The sequence below is a fragment of the Pongo abelii genome, chromosome 5 (genome assembly GCF_028885655.2).
Source record: "Pongo abelii isolate AG06213 chromosome 5, NHGRI_mPonAbe1-v2.0_pri, whole genome shotgun sequence".
Classification (NCBI taxonomy): Eukaryota; Metazoa; Chordata; class Mammalia; order Primates; family Hominidae; genus Pongo; species Pongo abelii.
Genome location: NC_071990.2, coordinates 153023155 through 153039533, shown reverse-complemented (window position 1 = coordinate 153039533; position 16379 = coordinate 153023155). Strand labels below are relative to the sequence as shown.

General features: G+C 41.5%; 1 protein-coding gene across 4 annotated transcripts in view; it reads left to right on the top strand.

Annotated features, from left to right (window-relative positions):
* The window catches only part of RMND1 (required for meiotic nuclear division 1 homolog), a 48856-nt gene extending 44659 nt beyond the window's left edge, over positions 1 to 4197 (top strand). For 2 of the 4 annotated variants that reach the window (XM_024247819.3, XM_024247818.3), the window contains 2 exons: positions 3217 to 3333; positions 3789 to 4197. In XM_024247819.3, coding sequence (XP_024103587.1) covers positions 3217 to 3333; positions 3789 to 3821 — 150 coding nt within the window. In that variant the 3' untranslated portion in view covers positions 3822 to 4197. 4 annotated transcript variants of the gene reach the window in all.
* Positions 4198 to 16379: the final 12182 nt, after the last annotated feature.

The window sequence follows — 16379 nt, the reverse complement described above, 5'->3', positions numbered from 1 at the left end:
ACTTCCAGATTGAACAAAGGCCTCCCCATCACCTGCAGAATGAAGTTCAGATATTCTAGCATGACATGCTACTTTCCTATTGCTGCTTAACCTAGTGGCTTAACAAATTTATCATCTTACTGTTCTGTAGGTCAGAAGTCTGGCATGGCCTAAAGTTAAGATGTTGATTCCTCTTTGGAGACTGCGAGTGGAATCCATTTCCTCACCTTTTCCAGTGACTGGAGGCCACCCATATTCCTTGCTCATGGCCCCTTCCTCCATCTAGCAAAGGCCAGTGGAATCCTCATATTGTATCATTCTGAACTCTTCTGCCCCGCATTTCCACTTTTAAGGACCCTTGTGATTACATTGGGCTTACCCAGATAATCTAGGATTATCTCATCTTAAGGTCAGCTAATTAATAACTTTAATTTCTTATACAATCTTAATTCTCCTTTGCCATATTATATTCACAGGTTCCAAGAATTAGGACATAAATATCTTTAGGGTGGGGGACATGGTTCTGCCTATACCATATGTAGTACACAGTACCTCTCACAATCTGGTACTAACTTCTTTTTTTTTTTCTGAGATGGAGTTCAATGCTGTGGTCTTGGCTCACTGCAACCGCCGACTCCCGGGTTCAAGTGATTCTCCTGCCTCAGCCTCCCAAATAGCTGGGATTACAGGTGCCTGCCACCACACCAGCTAATTTTTGTATTTTTAGTAGAGATGGGGTTTTGCTATGTTGGCCAGGCTGGTCTTAAACTGACCTCAAGTGATCCACCTGCCTCAGCCTCCCAAAATGCTGAGATTACAGATGGGAGCCACTGCCCCCAGCTAACTTACCTCCTTAACCTCACTTCCAAGCACTTTCTTCTAGGTTGTCCACAATCTAGCTATGCTTGTCTGTATGCTGTTTCCTATGCTTGACATGCTCCCTTCATTCCCCCATAACCCCACCAGCATCCCCTTTTCTTCGTGTCCACTGCCTTTTAAAGCCTAATTCACATTGCCTACCTCTGTGAAGCCTCTCCTGGTTTTCTTTGCTCCCTTAATCTGCATGCTCAACGCATACATGCCTCTATACCTAAATAAATAGCATGCTGTGGTAGTAGGGAGTCTTTTTTTTTTTTTTTTTTTTGGTGACGGAGTCTCGCTCTGTCGCCCAGGCTGGAGTGCAGTGGTGCGATCTTGGCTCACTGCAAGCTCCGCCTCCCGGCTGGGTTCACACTATTCTCCTGCCTCAGCCTCCCAACTGGCTGGGACAACAGGGGCCGCCACAATGCCCAGATAATTTTTTTGTATTTTTAGTAGAGATGGGGTTTTACCCTGTTAGCCAGGATGGTCTTGATCTCCTGACCTCATGAAACTCCCACCTCAGCATCCCAAAGTGTTGTGATTACAGGCAAGAGCCACCGCACCCGGCCATAGGGACTCTTGCTTGCACATTTCAGTGTGTTGTCAGATGCTTGGGTTAATTGAGGTTCGAAGCTAAGTTGTTAGACTTAGTAATAGGAGACTTTGGGACGTTTAGGAGAGTTGTGGTAATACAAACTAAACTTAAGGAATAAATTGGATGATGACGAGGTAGTGGAGGAAGAAAATGTTGCCTGTTTTTTGGCCCAAGTTGAAAGAAAATGCAAGAGGCGGAATCAGTAGTCCGAAGAGAGAAGCAAGCTTAAGGATGAACATTAAAGACCAAGATCAAGCAGCCAATAGAAACAGACATTAAGAAAGGGCAAGAGGAAAGGAAAAGAGGGAGGGGAAAGGAAGAGGGAAGAGGCATGCTCTACCCATCTATACAGATTAGAAACTACAGGGTGACCATAACGCCTGGAAATAGGGGCAAATGGTGATGAGTGTGGTTTGGTGAGTTAGTCCTGTGGTTCCATGAGTAAGACAGTTTCTTTTTTTTTGGAGACAGGATCTCACTTTGGCACCCAGGCTGGAGTGCAGTGGCATGATCTTGGCTCACTGCAGCCTTGACCACCTGAGCTCAAGCAATCCTCCCACCTCGTCCCCGCCAAGTAGCTGGGACTACAGGCACACACCACCATGCCTGGCTAATTTTTTTGTAGAGACAGGGTTTCACTATGTTGCCCAGGCTGGTCTCCAACTCTTGAGCTCAAGTGCTCCTCCTGCCTCAGCCTCCCAAAATGCTAGGATTACAGGCATAAGCCACCGAGCCCAGCCTAGTAATAAGGCAGTTTAATGCTATGTGCAAAAAATCGTAACATGGTGCAGTAACACATTCCAATCAACCCCTGAACACGTACCTGTGATTCATCTCTTAATGTTCACTGACCAAACCTGTAACTTCAACATACCCCATGAGACAAGCTGTTTTAAAATTTTGCTTCCAGGATTTCCAGTAGCAAGTGATTGATATAAAGATATTAGGTAGGTATTTAACAGTTTTCACATCCAGGCCTGGCGCGGTGGCTCACGCCTGTAATCCCAGCACTTTGGGAGGCCAAGGCGGGCGGATCACAAGGTCAGGAGATCAAGACCATCCTGGCTAACACAGTGAAACCCCATCTCTACTAAAAATACAAAAATTAGCCGGGCGTGGTGGCGAGCACCTGTAGTCCCAGCTATTCGGGAGGCTGAGGCAGGAGAATGGCGTGAACCCAGGAGGCAGAGCTTGCAGTGAGCCGAGATCCACCATTGCACTCCAGCCTGGCGACAGAGCGAGACTCTGTCTCAAAAAAAAAAAAAACAAAAAACAGTTGTCACATCCAAATTTTGAATTCAGGGACTTTATTTTCTTTGAACCCCCACAGCCAGCTTGTTTGGAGGCATCGGAATGCAGAACTGTTGCAGTTCAGTTGAAAGCAATGCCATCTAGTGGTGTGTGTACAGCAGGTCAAATGTTAAGCGTAGATTTTCTAGTAGAAAGTAAATTATCTTTAGGTCTTGCTAAAAAACTATGTTTCAAGTTTGCCTCTTTTAACTGCTAAAAAGGGCAGCTACTAAAAACTAGGACTCAAAAACCTATTTTTAGTTCTTCCATCAAAATCTTACAAATAGAAGAGCTTCAGTATGCAAAGTATTTCTTGCAGTTAAATTTGTACAAAATGTCTCTGGATGGAGTCACAAGAAACTGATAATGTTGCTGGCTGCCTGTGGGGAGGCCTGAGGAGCAGGATTTTTCACTGTATAGCTATAGAATTTTTATGCGTATGACCATATTAAATTGTTTAAATACATGTTACTACAATTTTTCTTACACAGGTCATGAATGAAAAACTTCAGCACTGCATGGAACTAACAGATCTAATGCGGAATCACCTGAACGAGAAGAGGGCACTCCGCTTGGAATGGATGATTGTCATCCTCATTACCATAGAGGTAAGATGGAAATGCTGTGTACTGTAATCAGTTACCATCTTTTCACAAATACAGGGGCTATGCTAATAAGATAGTTTGAGATAGAAAATTATTAGCAGGAAAGAGGCTGACTTTGTTATCATTACTAACTCTATTTGGAAGTTTCAAATTACTATTTGCAAATGCATTAAAAGTAATTTTTGAAAAGGTTCCACTTTTTAAAATTTGAGAGTAGACCTCAAGGTCCTGCTTTTAAAGACAGCATTTGGGAAAAGTCCTAGCTGTAAATTTATAATGTACAGCTCAACATCAAATCAAGCACCCGTACCTCCAATTCATAGGTTGCAAACACGTGAGAAAGGGCAAACATTTACCTTACTTCAGGAGCATTTCTCATTAATCACAATCTTGGAAGTCATTTTAGTTTGTACCCATAATTTGCCCGTCATGAAATAATTCTCACTTTTTATTCTAAGGTAATGTTTGAGCTGGGACGAGTATTTTTCTGATCAAGTGATAACCAAAGTGTCACTGCAAGAGATATTCAAGTTCTACAATCAAAAATTAAATGTTCGGCCAGGCGCGGTGCCTCATGCCTGTAATCCCACCACTTTCGGAGGCCAAGAAGGGTGGCTCATTTGAGGTCAGGAGCTCAAGACAAGCCTGGCCAACATGGTGAAACCCCGTCTCTACTAAAAATACAAAAATTAGCCAGGTGTGTTGGCACACGCCCGTCATCTCAGCTACTCAGGAGGCTGAGGCAGGAGAATCTCTTGAACTTGGGAGGCGGAGGTTGCAGTGAGCTAAGATCACACCACTGCACTCCAGCCAGGGCGACAGTGAGACTCAGTCTCAAAAATAAACAATAAAGTAAATAAATGTTCACTACTGGGTGATCATTTAATAGGTTTTTTTAATCAAGAAATTATCTTTTTCAGCTCCCAGTATATCGTGTGAATAAAATTATGAAGAATCTAGTGTTTATATCTACATCACTGACAATTCACAAGGAAAATATTTCAGTTAAGAACTTTGGGAAACCTTAGCACCTAGGAAATCTTGGCACATCTTGGCAGATACTTCTTAAAGTCAAAGGACTTAGGTTTTAGACACCACAACTTAACCTATCCCCAGGGAATCCCATCATGGCCCTGGCTGAGAGAATCATACAGGAACTGAACTGTTTAAATCAATATATACAGGCCGGGCACGGTGGCTCACGCCTGTAATCCCATTTTGGGAGGCCGAGGTGGGTGGATCACAAGGTCAGGAGATCGAGACCATCCTGGCTAACATTACACAGTGAAATTCCGTCTCTACTAAAAATACAAAAAATTAGCCGGGTGTGGTGGCAGGCACCTGCAGTCCCAGCTACTCAGGAGGCTGAGGCAGGAGAATGGCATGATCCCGGGAGGCGGAGCTTGCAGTGAGCTGACATCATGCCACTGCACTCCTGCCTGGGCATCAGAGCAAGACTCCCGTCTCAAAAAAAAAAAAAACGAAAGAGAAATCAATATATACAATAACAAGACAGGCTTCTGGTGGCAGAAATGAAATCTTAAATACCTATTTTAGATGGCATGATTTGAGTATGGCTGTTCACTGGCACCTTTTATTAATACTTTGTCCTTTCACCAAGTTAGTCACAATATTCTTCCCACAGACATTTGTTTCAGACATATTTTGGGGAAATTTAAAAAATACCAAGCACAAAGAATCTAACATCTACATATTTACCTCCTTGGGTTGACAACATTTTTAAAAAATCAAATCTTTACCTTCATTGCCTTACTTTTATGCATAACCCCTCATGCCCCACTATAGTCCTCACCTGTCAACTTTTTTTTCACACATATCTTTTCGTTTTGCAACTCACTTAACTGCTACATAGTATTATACCAAGAGAATACATTCATCTGTACTAATGGACATATTTATCTGCAGTTAACAGTGCCACGATAAACATCTGATGTCTTCCAGCAAGAGTTCTTCAGTAGCTGTCTTCCATTTGAGGTACCTACCTGTATGCCAAGGGTACCCACAAAAACTCTCCAAGGAACATACAGGCACAGATAGTACAAGAACTGCTTTTTAGGATGTGCATGGTGGCTCACGCCTGTAATCCCAGCACTTTGGGAGGTCAGGGTGGGAGCACTGCTTGAGGCCAGCAACCCTGTCTCAAAATAACTTTAAAAATTGCTTTCTAGATCAAGTTCCGATTTTCATAAAATCAACATACCTGTGTGCACACCTGCAGTGTATCCTGTTCTTCCCATCTTCCTTTATCACACTTACACAAGCGGCGTCTCTCACCTATCCTCAATAGTTTGGTCCACTATATTCAATAACCTTTAGATACATTAAACCTATTTGTCAACATTTTTGGGAAGCCACAAAAACAAAAAAGGACAATTTGGAAGACTGGTAAATGCAACCTCCTTTAATTGAGGCCATTACGTTTTCTCCCATTTTTTTTAGGAGGTACAATTCCAGTGAAATTTTACTGCAAGTATCAATGTATGCAATTTGCTGTTTTGGTCAACTAATTAGTAGTAACAATGTGAAAATAGTCCAGAAAAAAACCATGAACATTTGATGCCTTATGATTACAGCAAATTAAACATTTCAAGTTATATACAAAAATTTACAAGAAATGAAGGGATCATCAAAAGAGGTTCATAAACATTTATTAGCATAAAGTGTTGTAGAGGAAATGTAACACACACACATTTTCAAGAAGAAAAACTTGTATTTGCATAGTTCACCTATGTTTACATGGATCATGGTGGACATCAGCTCAATACACTATTACAATGCACTAAATTACAAGGGCTTTCCTTAAAAGTGATAAAGCAGCTTTATTTTAAAATACCAGTATTTATGATACACTGGCAATTACATCTTTTTCAACTAATTTTATGATTTAAAACTTCAAGTTATGAAAGTTTAAAGAATTGTTTTAGTTGTAAGTAAAAACTTTTATTTACTTAGTAAAGTAAAAACTTTATTAAGATCACCACCTCTCTAAGAACAAAATGACCAAGAAAATACACAGAGTATTTAGAGCCTAAAGTAAGGACATTCACCACTGGCTCCCAAAGTCCTCAAAGTGGTATCTAATTTCTATCACACATGAGAGCTCACTGATTAAGACCAATCTGGATTTGAATTCTTGTTTCACCACCAATTCTTGCTGTTATAACCTTGGGCGAATCACTGAACCTCTTGGGCCTCAGTTTCCTCATCTGTGGAGTAGGTTTAATTATTAAACTATCTCACAGGTTACTGTAAGGATTAATGAAATATGTGTGAACAAGAGGGTTTAATTTTAATTATTAACCTATCTCACAGCGTTGCTGTGAGGATTAACTCCCAGATGAAATGGAGGCTAAATCAAATTCCCAGGATCCATCTTTGAATCTTTAAGAAATATCATAACTGAAACTTACAGAATAGATGTTACTGAATCCTGCACTGGAATGGAATGGTTAACTTAAATATAGCAATATTTTCACTGTATAAAATAGACTGGCTCCTCAGTGCAAGCCCAAAAAGACTTTTTTAAACTACACATTTTTGCACATACCCAACAGCGGTGGCCAACAGGTATTCTGGGGTGCCTTCTTGGACAACCGTAACAGTCAGATGCAGACTTTTTTTTTTTTAAAACACATAAAATCAGTATCTTTCTAGTTTTACCATTTTAAAAATAAACCATATTTGCCTATTTTAAATTACTGTCCTGTCTACCTAAAGCAGGTCTTCCAAAGTATGGTCCTCAGACCAACTGCATCAGCAAATACTCAAGACTGTCCATTAATATTACTGACTCCTGAGTTCTACACCACACTAAATCAGAACGTCTGGGGCCGGAGCTAGGAAAATCCGTTTCTTCTAATTCTCCAGGAGACTCCTATGCTCCCTAAGCTCTGAGAAGCACTAACTTAGTCTATGTTTTGGTTTACACTCAGGTTACACAGATTTTAAATAATTTATTAGCACTCTCTTGCTTACTAAGTACTAATCTCAAGTGACTCAGTTCTCCTCTCTTTCACCAACCCAATCTCCTCAGACCCTGCTCTATGCCTTTACAAAGTGCCTGTGTGTTGGGAGAAGGTGATGTGTATGAGAAGTAGAGGGAATTTTTCCAAATCCAAATCTACTCTCACTTTCAGCTCTCTCCACTGGTTCTGAATTGCCATTTTAAAGGAAGGTTTAATGTCATCATTCTAAATTCCCTTCCCTCATGGGAAGGTTAATGAAACAATTTTTTTTGAGACAGAGTCTCACACTTTCGCCCAGGCTGGAGTGCAGTGGCGCGATCTCGGCTCACTGCAAGCTCCGCCTCCCAGGTTCACGCCATTCTCCTGCCTCAGCCTCCCAAGTAGCTGAGATTACAGGCGCCTGCCACCACGCCCAGCTAATTTTTTGTATTTTTAGTAGAGACAGGGTTTCACCGTGTTAGCCAGGATGGTTTCAATCTCCTGACCTCGTGATCTGCCCACCTCGGCCTCCCAAAGTGCTAGGATTACAGGCGTGAGCCACCGCGCCCAGCCTTTTTTTTTTTTCTTAAAACAGAGTTTTGCTCTGTCACCCAGGCTGAAGTGCAATGGCGTGATCTCAGCTCACTGCAACCTCCGCCTCCCAGGTTCAAGTGATTCTCCTGCCTCAGCCTCCCAAGCAGCTGGGATTACAGGTGCCCGCCCCCATGCCCAGCTAATTTTTGGTATTTTTAGTAGAGGCAGGGTTTCACTATGTTGGCCAGGCTGGTCTTGAACTCCTGACCTCAGGTGATCCACCCGCCTCGGCCTCCCAAAGTGCTGGGATTACAGGCGTGAGTCACCACACCCGGGCAACAAAATTTTTTAAAGACCACATTTTCACTTCCTCTGAACAATATCAAACAAAACGTGGATTTTTAAACGTTTTACAAACAAAATCTTTCCACATCCCCTAGACTGTTAAAATAATCTGGGAAGCATGCAGCGTTGTAAAACTGACTCATATTCATTTTCTCATCCAATTCCACAATTACTTATTAGAAATTACCATGGGTTGCTCTAAGATCTAAGACATAGTGGTAAAGATGACACATAGGGCCCCTGGCTTTCACGAAGCTTACATTCCAATGAAGACATCAGGAAAACTAAGTAATCTGCTTATAGACAGATGCTCTATAAAGAAATCTAGGGCTGGGCGCGGGGGCTCATGCCTGTAATTCCAGCACTTTGGGAGGCAGAGGCGGGTGAATCACCTGAGATTGGGAAATCGAGACCAGCCTGACCAACATGGAGAAAACCCGTCTCTACTAAAAATACTAAATTAGCCAGGCGTGCTGGCATGCGCCTGTAAACCCAGCTACTCAGGAGGCTGAGGGAGGAGAATCGCTTGAACCCAAGGAGGCAGAGGTTGCGGAGCCGAGATGGTGCCACTGCACTCCAGCCTGGGAAACAAGAGCGAAAATCCGTTTCAAAATAAAAAATAAAAAAAATCTACACAAGAGGTAGAGAGATGATGTGAAAATTCAGGAAAATGGAACAGACTAGTTAAGGAACTTAAAATATCCTTAAGATTTAGACATCACCAGTTGAATTTAAAAACTCAAAACAGGAGAGATTCTGGTTAAGTAGAAACTTGACTTTTAATCTAGCTTCTACACACAAGGCTTGGGAAGTTGCTTACTCAACAATTTAACAAAAATTAACAATGTAATTCCAATCAAATCTAAACCTCTAGCCACAAAACCTTAAATTCAAGGTGCTGATCTTAATCTAAAAAACCTCATGTGGTTTGGGTTCCGGTTACCTTAGAGATTTGACTCTAAGCACCCAAAGGCAATTAAGATTAGATGAAATACTTGGCCGATGGTTCACTACTGAAACCTGATGAACTGGAATCCTGTGATTTTGTGTGTCTCTTTTCAGATAGGGTGATCAACCATTCTGGGTTTTTTGTTTGTTTTCAGACACAGTCTCACTGTCACCCAGGCTGGAGTGCAGTGGCACAATCTTGGCTCACTGCAAGCTCTACCTCCTGGGTTCAAGCGATTCTCCTGCCTCAGCCTCCCAAGCAGCTGGGATTACAGGCGTGCACCACCATGCCAGGCTATTATTAGAGATGGGGTTTCACCATATTTGCCAGGCTGTTCTCAAACTCCTGACCTTGTGATCTGCCCACTTCAGCCTTCCAAAGTGCTGGGATTACAGGCATGAGCCACGGCGCTTGGCCCCATTCTGGGTTTGACTGGAACCAAGGGGTTTCCTGAGAGCAGCCAGACTTTCACTGCTAACACTGGCAAAGTCCTGGGCAAACCAGGACTGGTCATGCTATCTTCGGCCACATTTTAGAAACTGATATTTTAACAGCCACCTTTTCAACTCTGGACTTTGTGGCAACTCTACAGAGCTTTAATATGGATCAACTACTAAAAACAAGAACCTTCCCTAAAGAAAAGCATGTTAATGTCACACACGGTTTTTACCAATCAGGTGGAAGTAGTAATTTTTCCCTACAAATTTTACCATTTATTTTACTTTTAAACACAAAAATCCTGAGCCAAACACTACTTGAAGAAGTGTTAAGGAATTCAGATTCACGTTTAGGAAATAATGATTCAAAATTAAAATGTCTTTAAAGATCAGTTTTCAACGACTGATAGATGTAATAACAACTTGGACAAATCGCTCTCAACCCAATCTGGCTGGGTAAAGGAAGCCAGTGTGCAAAGGCAACATACTGTGTAATTCCATTTATGTAACATCCTAGAAAAGGTAAAACTATAGTGATGGACAACAGATCGGTGACAGCCAGGGGATAGGGATGGAAACAGCACAGGTCTATAAAGACAGCAAAATAAAGTGACAGACCTGGCCTATATTCTTGTGTTGGTGATTACAACAAGTAAGTACTACGTTAAAATTCACAGAACGGTATACTCAAAAAAAAGTCACTTTTACTACATAATTCTAAGGTTTTTTTAAAAATCAGTGATGATTTCAAAAATATACTGATTTTATCACTTACTGAGGTACTGTGCTACGTCCCCCTCCTGTTTTGTTTTATATTCACCCAATGTTATAAAATAATTATTATTAACCGTATTTGAGGAGAAGGAAAACTTGAGGCTCAGAGGTTCAGTTAACATGCCCAAAACCATACAGTATGTAAGGGATGGACCATAATTCCAACCCAGATCTGATTCCAAAGGCTATATTCTCAACCACTACCAAACACTACACTCTCTCCCCTCTGTTCATAAATATCAACCACTCTATCCCTCCCAATGACAATATCAGGAGGCTATTGTTTCCTAATTCTATTCTGAACTCAATACACTATTGATAATGTGAAAATAGGGAGAAGCAAAACATGATTCTAGAGCAGTGATGGCCAACTGAACTTTCTCCAATAATAGAAATGTTTTATATTATCTGTGCTGCCCAAATATGGTAGCCTCTAGCCACAGGTGGCTACTCAGCACACATGGCTAGTGTGACACTGAGTTGAACTGGACAGCACAGTTCTAGAGAAATAATGTGACAAGAATGTACATGTCACAGAAAGAAACAATTTATTAAATTATGATGGTAACTCACCAACAATAAAAGGAAAATAATTCAAGGGAGATGTATAGTAAAGGAATGAAGCTAAGAAATGCACCACCCCCAAAGCACGTCACAAAACTAAGTCTATTCTTTTTTTTTTTTTTGATACAGAGCCTCGCTGTCACCAGGCTAGAGTGCAGTGGCAACATCTCAAAAAAAAAAAAAAAAAAAAAAAAGCCATTATCCCATTCCGTGAAGCAAAGGTATAAGATAACTTATTGTATCCCAACCTATAATTTAGAAAAGCGTAATGGATTAAAAAAAATTTTAAGGAAGTCTTTAGAAATTTATCCTGCCTTCGCTCACTACCAATGTCATCCTGTTCCTTATATCACTAAGCTAAAACTAGTCTTAGAACAAAATCCTTCCAGATCCAAAATTTCTATGAAAATTTCACAGCATAAAGAAGTGTAGTCTTCTTTACATTTAAATTCTCATCATCTTGAAGTCACAACAACCTTTTGGGTTCTCAAAATGTGCTAATTGGAATTCGTTTGCACAGTACATCTCATGGTGAGTATACAGGCAGCATCTGGAACAGTCTATTCAAAGTAGTTTGAATTCATTTAATAAGTACATTTTCTGTTTCCTCTAAAAATGAACAGGAGGGGTGCTAGTATGAGGAATCTAGACACCAAGCATTATCTGTATTTTAAAGTGTATTATAATATGGAGGTCTGCAAACTGGAAGACTGGCAAACAGTTCTACAGTGTAACTTCTTAATTTTCTCATCTTTATCAGCTCACGTTATTCATGACAAAGGTCAGAGAAAATTTGTGAGGTTTTCCTGGACTGAATGACCTTGGGCTGCTTAATTACTTAAATTCTTTGAGCCTGCTTCCTCAAATTGAAGACTGAGAAGGAAGTGTGACTAGATGCCCTCAGAGAAAAAAACTGACTTAATTAACTAAGATAATTACTTATAGGTTGACTTCAGCATGGCTTTTGGTGCAATCCTAACTCATCTTTAAAACGGAAAAACAGGCCAGGGTGGTGGCTCATGCCTGAAATCCCAGCACTTTGGGAGGCTGAGGCAGGTGGATCACCTGAGGTCGAGAGTTCGAGACCAGCCTGGCCAATATAGTGAAACCCCATCTCTACTAAAAATACAGAATTAGCCAGACGTGGTAGTGGGCACCTGTAATTCCAGCTACTAGGGAGGCTGAGGCAGGACAATCACTTGAACCCGGGAGGCAGAGGCTGCAGTAAGCTGAGATGACGCCAGTGCACTCCAGCCTGGGCGACAAAGCAAGACTCCATCTCTAAATAAATAAATAAATAAAATATAAAGTGGAAAAACATATAAATGTGGCAGCTATTGAAATATGTCCATAATTCTTTGATACTCATCCCTTGAGTTTGGGCTGGACTTAAGTGACTTCTTTTTAATAGAATATGGCAGAAGTGATGGTGTGTGGCCTCCTCTCTGCTCTTGCTTGAATCACCTACTCTGGGGGTAGCTAGCCTTCGCCACAATGTGAGGACACTCAAGCAGTCCAATGAAGAACTTCCACCATCGGCCATAGCTGACTTGCCAAATGAGAGCCACCTTGGAACCTCATGAAAAACCCTGACCCAGAACTACCTAAGCTACTCCCAGATTCCTGACCCACAGAAACTACATGAGATAAACACAAGTTTATTGCTTTAAACCACTAAGTTTTGGGTTAATTCGTAACAGCAAGAGAACACACCAGTATTTTTTAAATAGTGGGTCCTGACTCGTTAGTGGTTGAAAAAATCAATTTAAGGCAGCAATATCAACTTTAAAAAAATGAAATAGAAGACAGCAGAGTACATCACTCTTAATACAAGTACTACTTCGTAAAAATTTTCTTTGTTTTACATGTATGTGTATACTAGGTGCAATTTAAAATGTGTTTCTTACAACCACAGCTGAAAACATTAAAACCCACAAGTCTAACCAGTAGGTTTAAAACAAAAAGCTCCCTAAAGCATAGGGAGTTCCTTGAGGGACTCTGATCTCAACAACAACCAACTATAAAACAAGCATTTTCTATAAACTTTATGACCAAACCAGCGAAATGTAAAACACTCTCACAATACATCTTTTCCTATGTATATGCTAAGCTTGATACACAACACACAGGGCATGGTTATCTGCCCTAGAGTTTAATGTCTAACATGTAAAAGTACGCCATTTTCCTAATTTAAGAAATTACTCAAAAGGACTTCCTTCATAAAATTAGTGAAAAATGCTGCTTTGGACTCAAACCGCATTTATTTTTTCCTATTATTACTTTTTTTAATCAATGTTAAAGGAAATTCCACCTTCGACCTAAGCGCGCGCGCACACACACACAGAGATCTAGTACTATTAAATTGTTTTCTGGGCTGGGCACAATGGCTCACACCTGTAATCCCAGCACTTTGGAAGGCCGAGGCGGGTGGATCACGAGGTCAGGAGATCGAGACCATCCTGGCTAACACTGTGAAACCCCGTCTCTACTGGGGAAAAAAAAAAAAAAATACAAAAAATTAGCCAGGTGTGGTGGCGGGCACCTGTAGTCCCAGCTACTTGGGAGGCTGAGGCATGAGAATCGCTTGAACCCAGGAGGTAGAGGTTGCAGTGAGCCGATATCGCGCCACTGCACTCCAGCCTGGGCGACAGAGCGACACTCCGTCTCAAAAAAAAAAAAAAAAAAGTATTCTGCTCATTGTCCAAGTCTCACTGGAACTATCCTCTTCAGAATACAAGCAAGTACATATTTTTATGGTTGTGTCTCAGCAGAACACAAGTCAAAACTTTCAGCAACACCAGATTCTGCAGAATATTCATGTATAACTTTTGATGAATCCACTCAGATTGCATGCACTGTGATTTTCTTTGAAGTAAAAAGTGTTAAAACTATTTTTGAATTCCTAATTTACCAGATTCTCAAAATACCAAAATAAATTGGCACATAATTAAACAGCGATTTAACTTTTTTTTTTTTTCCTTTTTAGAGACTCTGTTGCCCAGACTAGGGTGCAGTGATGCGATCATCGCTCACTGCAGCCTCGAACTCCTGGGCTATAAGCGATCCTGCCACCTCAGCCTCCCAAGCTGAGACTATAGGCCCACACCATCATACCTGGCTAATTCTTTTTTTCTAATACATGGGGTTTTCTTTGTCCTGGCCGATCTGCAACTCCTGGGCTCAAGCAATCCTTCGGAAAGTCCTGGGATTACAGGTGTGAGCCACCACGCTCAGCCTTTTTTTCCTTATTACTGTACTAGGGACATTTGTGGCTTTCCCACAACGAGACTTAGTAGAGAACTGACAGCTTCCCTTGGCCCTATCCTGAAATACACTAACTAGCTCTTCTCTGCCAGGGCTACTGTTTTCTCCTCAACCTTTGCAGATATATGTATCCATATAAATGTTTCTATTTCAACAAGTTGTAGAAAATACACAGTCTGTACAGCTCCCCTTATAATGCTATTACCTGATGATCCTGACTACAAGTTGGAATTATCTGCATACTCGGCAAAATTCAAGTGTGGCTGCCTATGCCTCGAGAGAATGAGCAGCAAACCAGCCCAGTCCTAAATTCGAATAGCAGCTCTTAAAGAGAATAGGATGCTCTTGATAGGCTTTCTTTAGGACTGATACTCAATTTCTGGGCTTACCCCTGGGTTTATTTCTACAAGCCTATATAGAGTGTAACGCTAGAAAATACTCAGTGATCTTAAAAATAAGCATAGTTACTTTGACTCAAGACCAATTAACTCTACACACAGGCAAATTTCTGCCCAATGGTCTCAAGTTCAGCATTAGTTTTGCCCATTTTTTCTTTTATTCTTTCTTAAATCAGTCTCACTCTTCACATGAGCACTCCACCAACACCATAAGGTTGAAAATTTTCAGAATGGAAGTCCAAAAGAATTAAGAACCTACAGATCTCTAATTACGATTCTCTACAAAACAATCAACATCATTTTAGTTCCCCTAGTAAGATGAGACAGACCTCAATACTCAGGCCAATCCAAGGAACCAAGCATGCCAGTCTGAAGGCCAACTTTGATGTTCCAGTGACAGCGGTGCAGTAGAATACTTAGATCAGGGTCAGAATTTGGTTTTGGAGGCAGACATTTACCCACTAAAGTCATTTATCTAGCTGATCAAAAAACAGGAAAGTTCAAAGCGAGTATACACTGAATCTATTATCCATTTGAGAGCCACTGAAGCTACACAGCTGCTTATTTTGTCTTCAAAGAAGGAATTAGTCATCAGTACCTGCAGGTATAACTGGATTGCTAAATCAAACTCAGATTTTAGGAGGGACACTTCTATGTATTAAATTGTCTTAAGATGATAAGCTTGCCTTAAATGATTTGTAAACTATGTGCCAGGCATTGTGCTAGTGGTCAGACTGTGTAAACCAAAATGGGTTAGACATCACAACCAGGTTAGCATGCCTTGAAACCAGAGTATCCTAGAAACTGCTGCCTCCACTTCCTTAGGAATAAAGCCATATCCTTTCTAAATCTCAAAAAATCCTAGATGTGTAAAGAAATCATTAAATTCTAGTCCTCAAAGAACTGTACTTCCCCAAAAAAGACACGGATTCTAGAAAAATGGCAACAACCAAAAAGTAAACTTTAAAATGTTAAAAATGACCATCAGGAAATTCTAATTTCCCTGCCATGTTTCCATGTTTCAGGATCTCCCCGTTAAAAGATTTTCCACACCTCTAAATCTAACAGAATAGCCAACTCTGGAATCCATACCTCAAAGACCAAAACCTAACAGGAGAATAAACTGTTCTCTTAACAAACACGCGTTGCAGACTTTCATTTTGGGGGGGCCAAAACTTCAAAAACGAAAATCCAGTTGCTGAAATAACCATCAAATTCAACCCTAACAAAAACATCTTACGTCGCTCAACTCATCTGCAAGGAAAAGGAAGCACCTCTGCCTCTGTGCACGGTACAGGCATCTGTACTTCAGCATGACTTTCAGTTACCACTGGTGACAGAAATATACTGCTGGTTTACAGTATCTCCCCGGTTCTAAAGGCCACTCCATTTCAAGTCTTAAAGATTAAAACAAACACGAAAAGTCAAGGGACAAGGGTAAAGGCCAAGAGATCTCAAGCAGAAGCCGGCAGAAGGATACGAGCAGTGGCTCTCCATCTCTACCCCGAGCATCTCAAGGACTTGTCCTACCTAAACACTTTATGTAAACAAGGGGCTTGTGACTCAGGCCTCCAGCCCCAATAGGTGGAGAGAAGTTTCCTCGCCTCGGCTGCACATGGTCTGCAGAAGTTTGGCTGGAGCAGAGCGCGGAGCCTGGGTGGGAGCGGCAGTGGAGTGCTGCAAGCGGCGGCGGCGGCGGCAGAGCAGCAGGAGGCGGAGGCGGGCGGGGGGAGGGGAGCGGCTGGGGGGGGGGGCGGAGGGGGCTCTTGCCGCCACTGCTCTCTCGCCGCCTCTCCCCCCCGGCGGGAGCCGCTCGCAG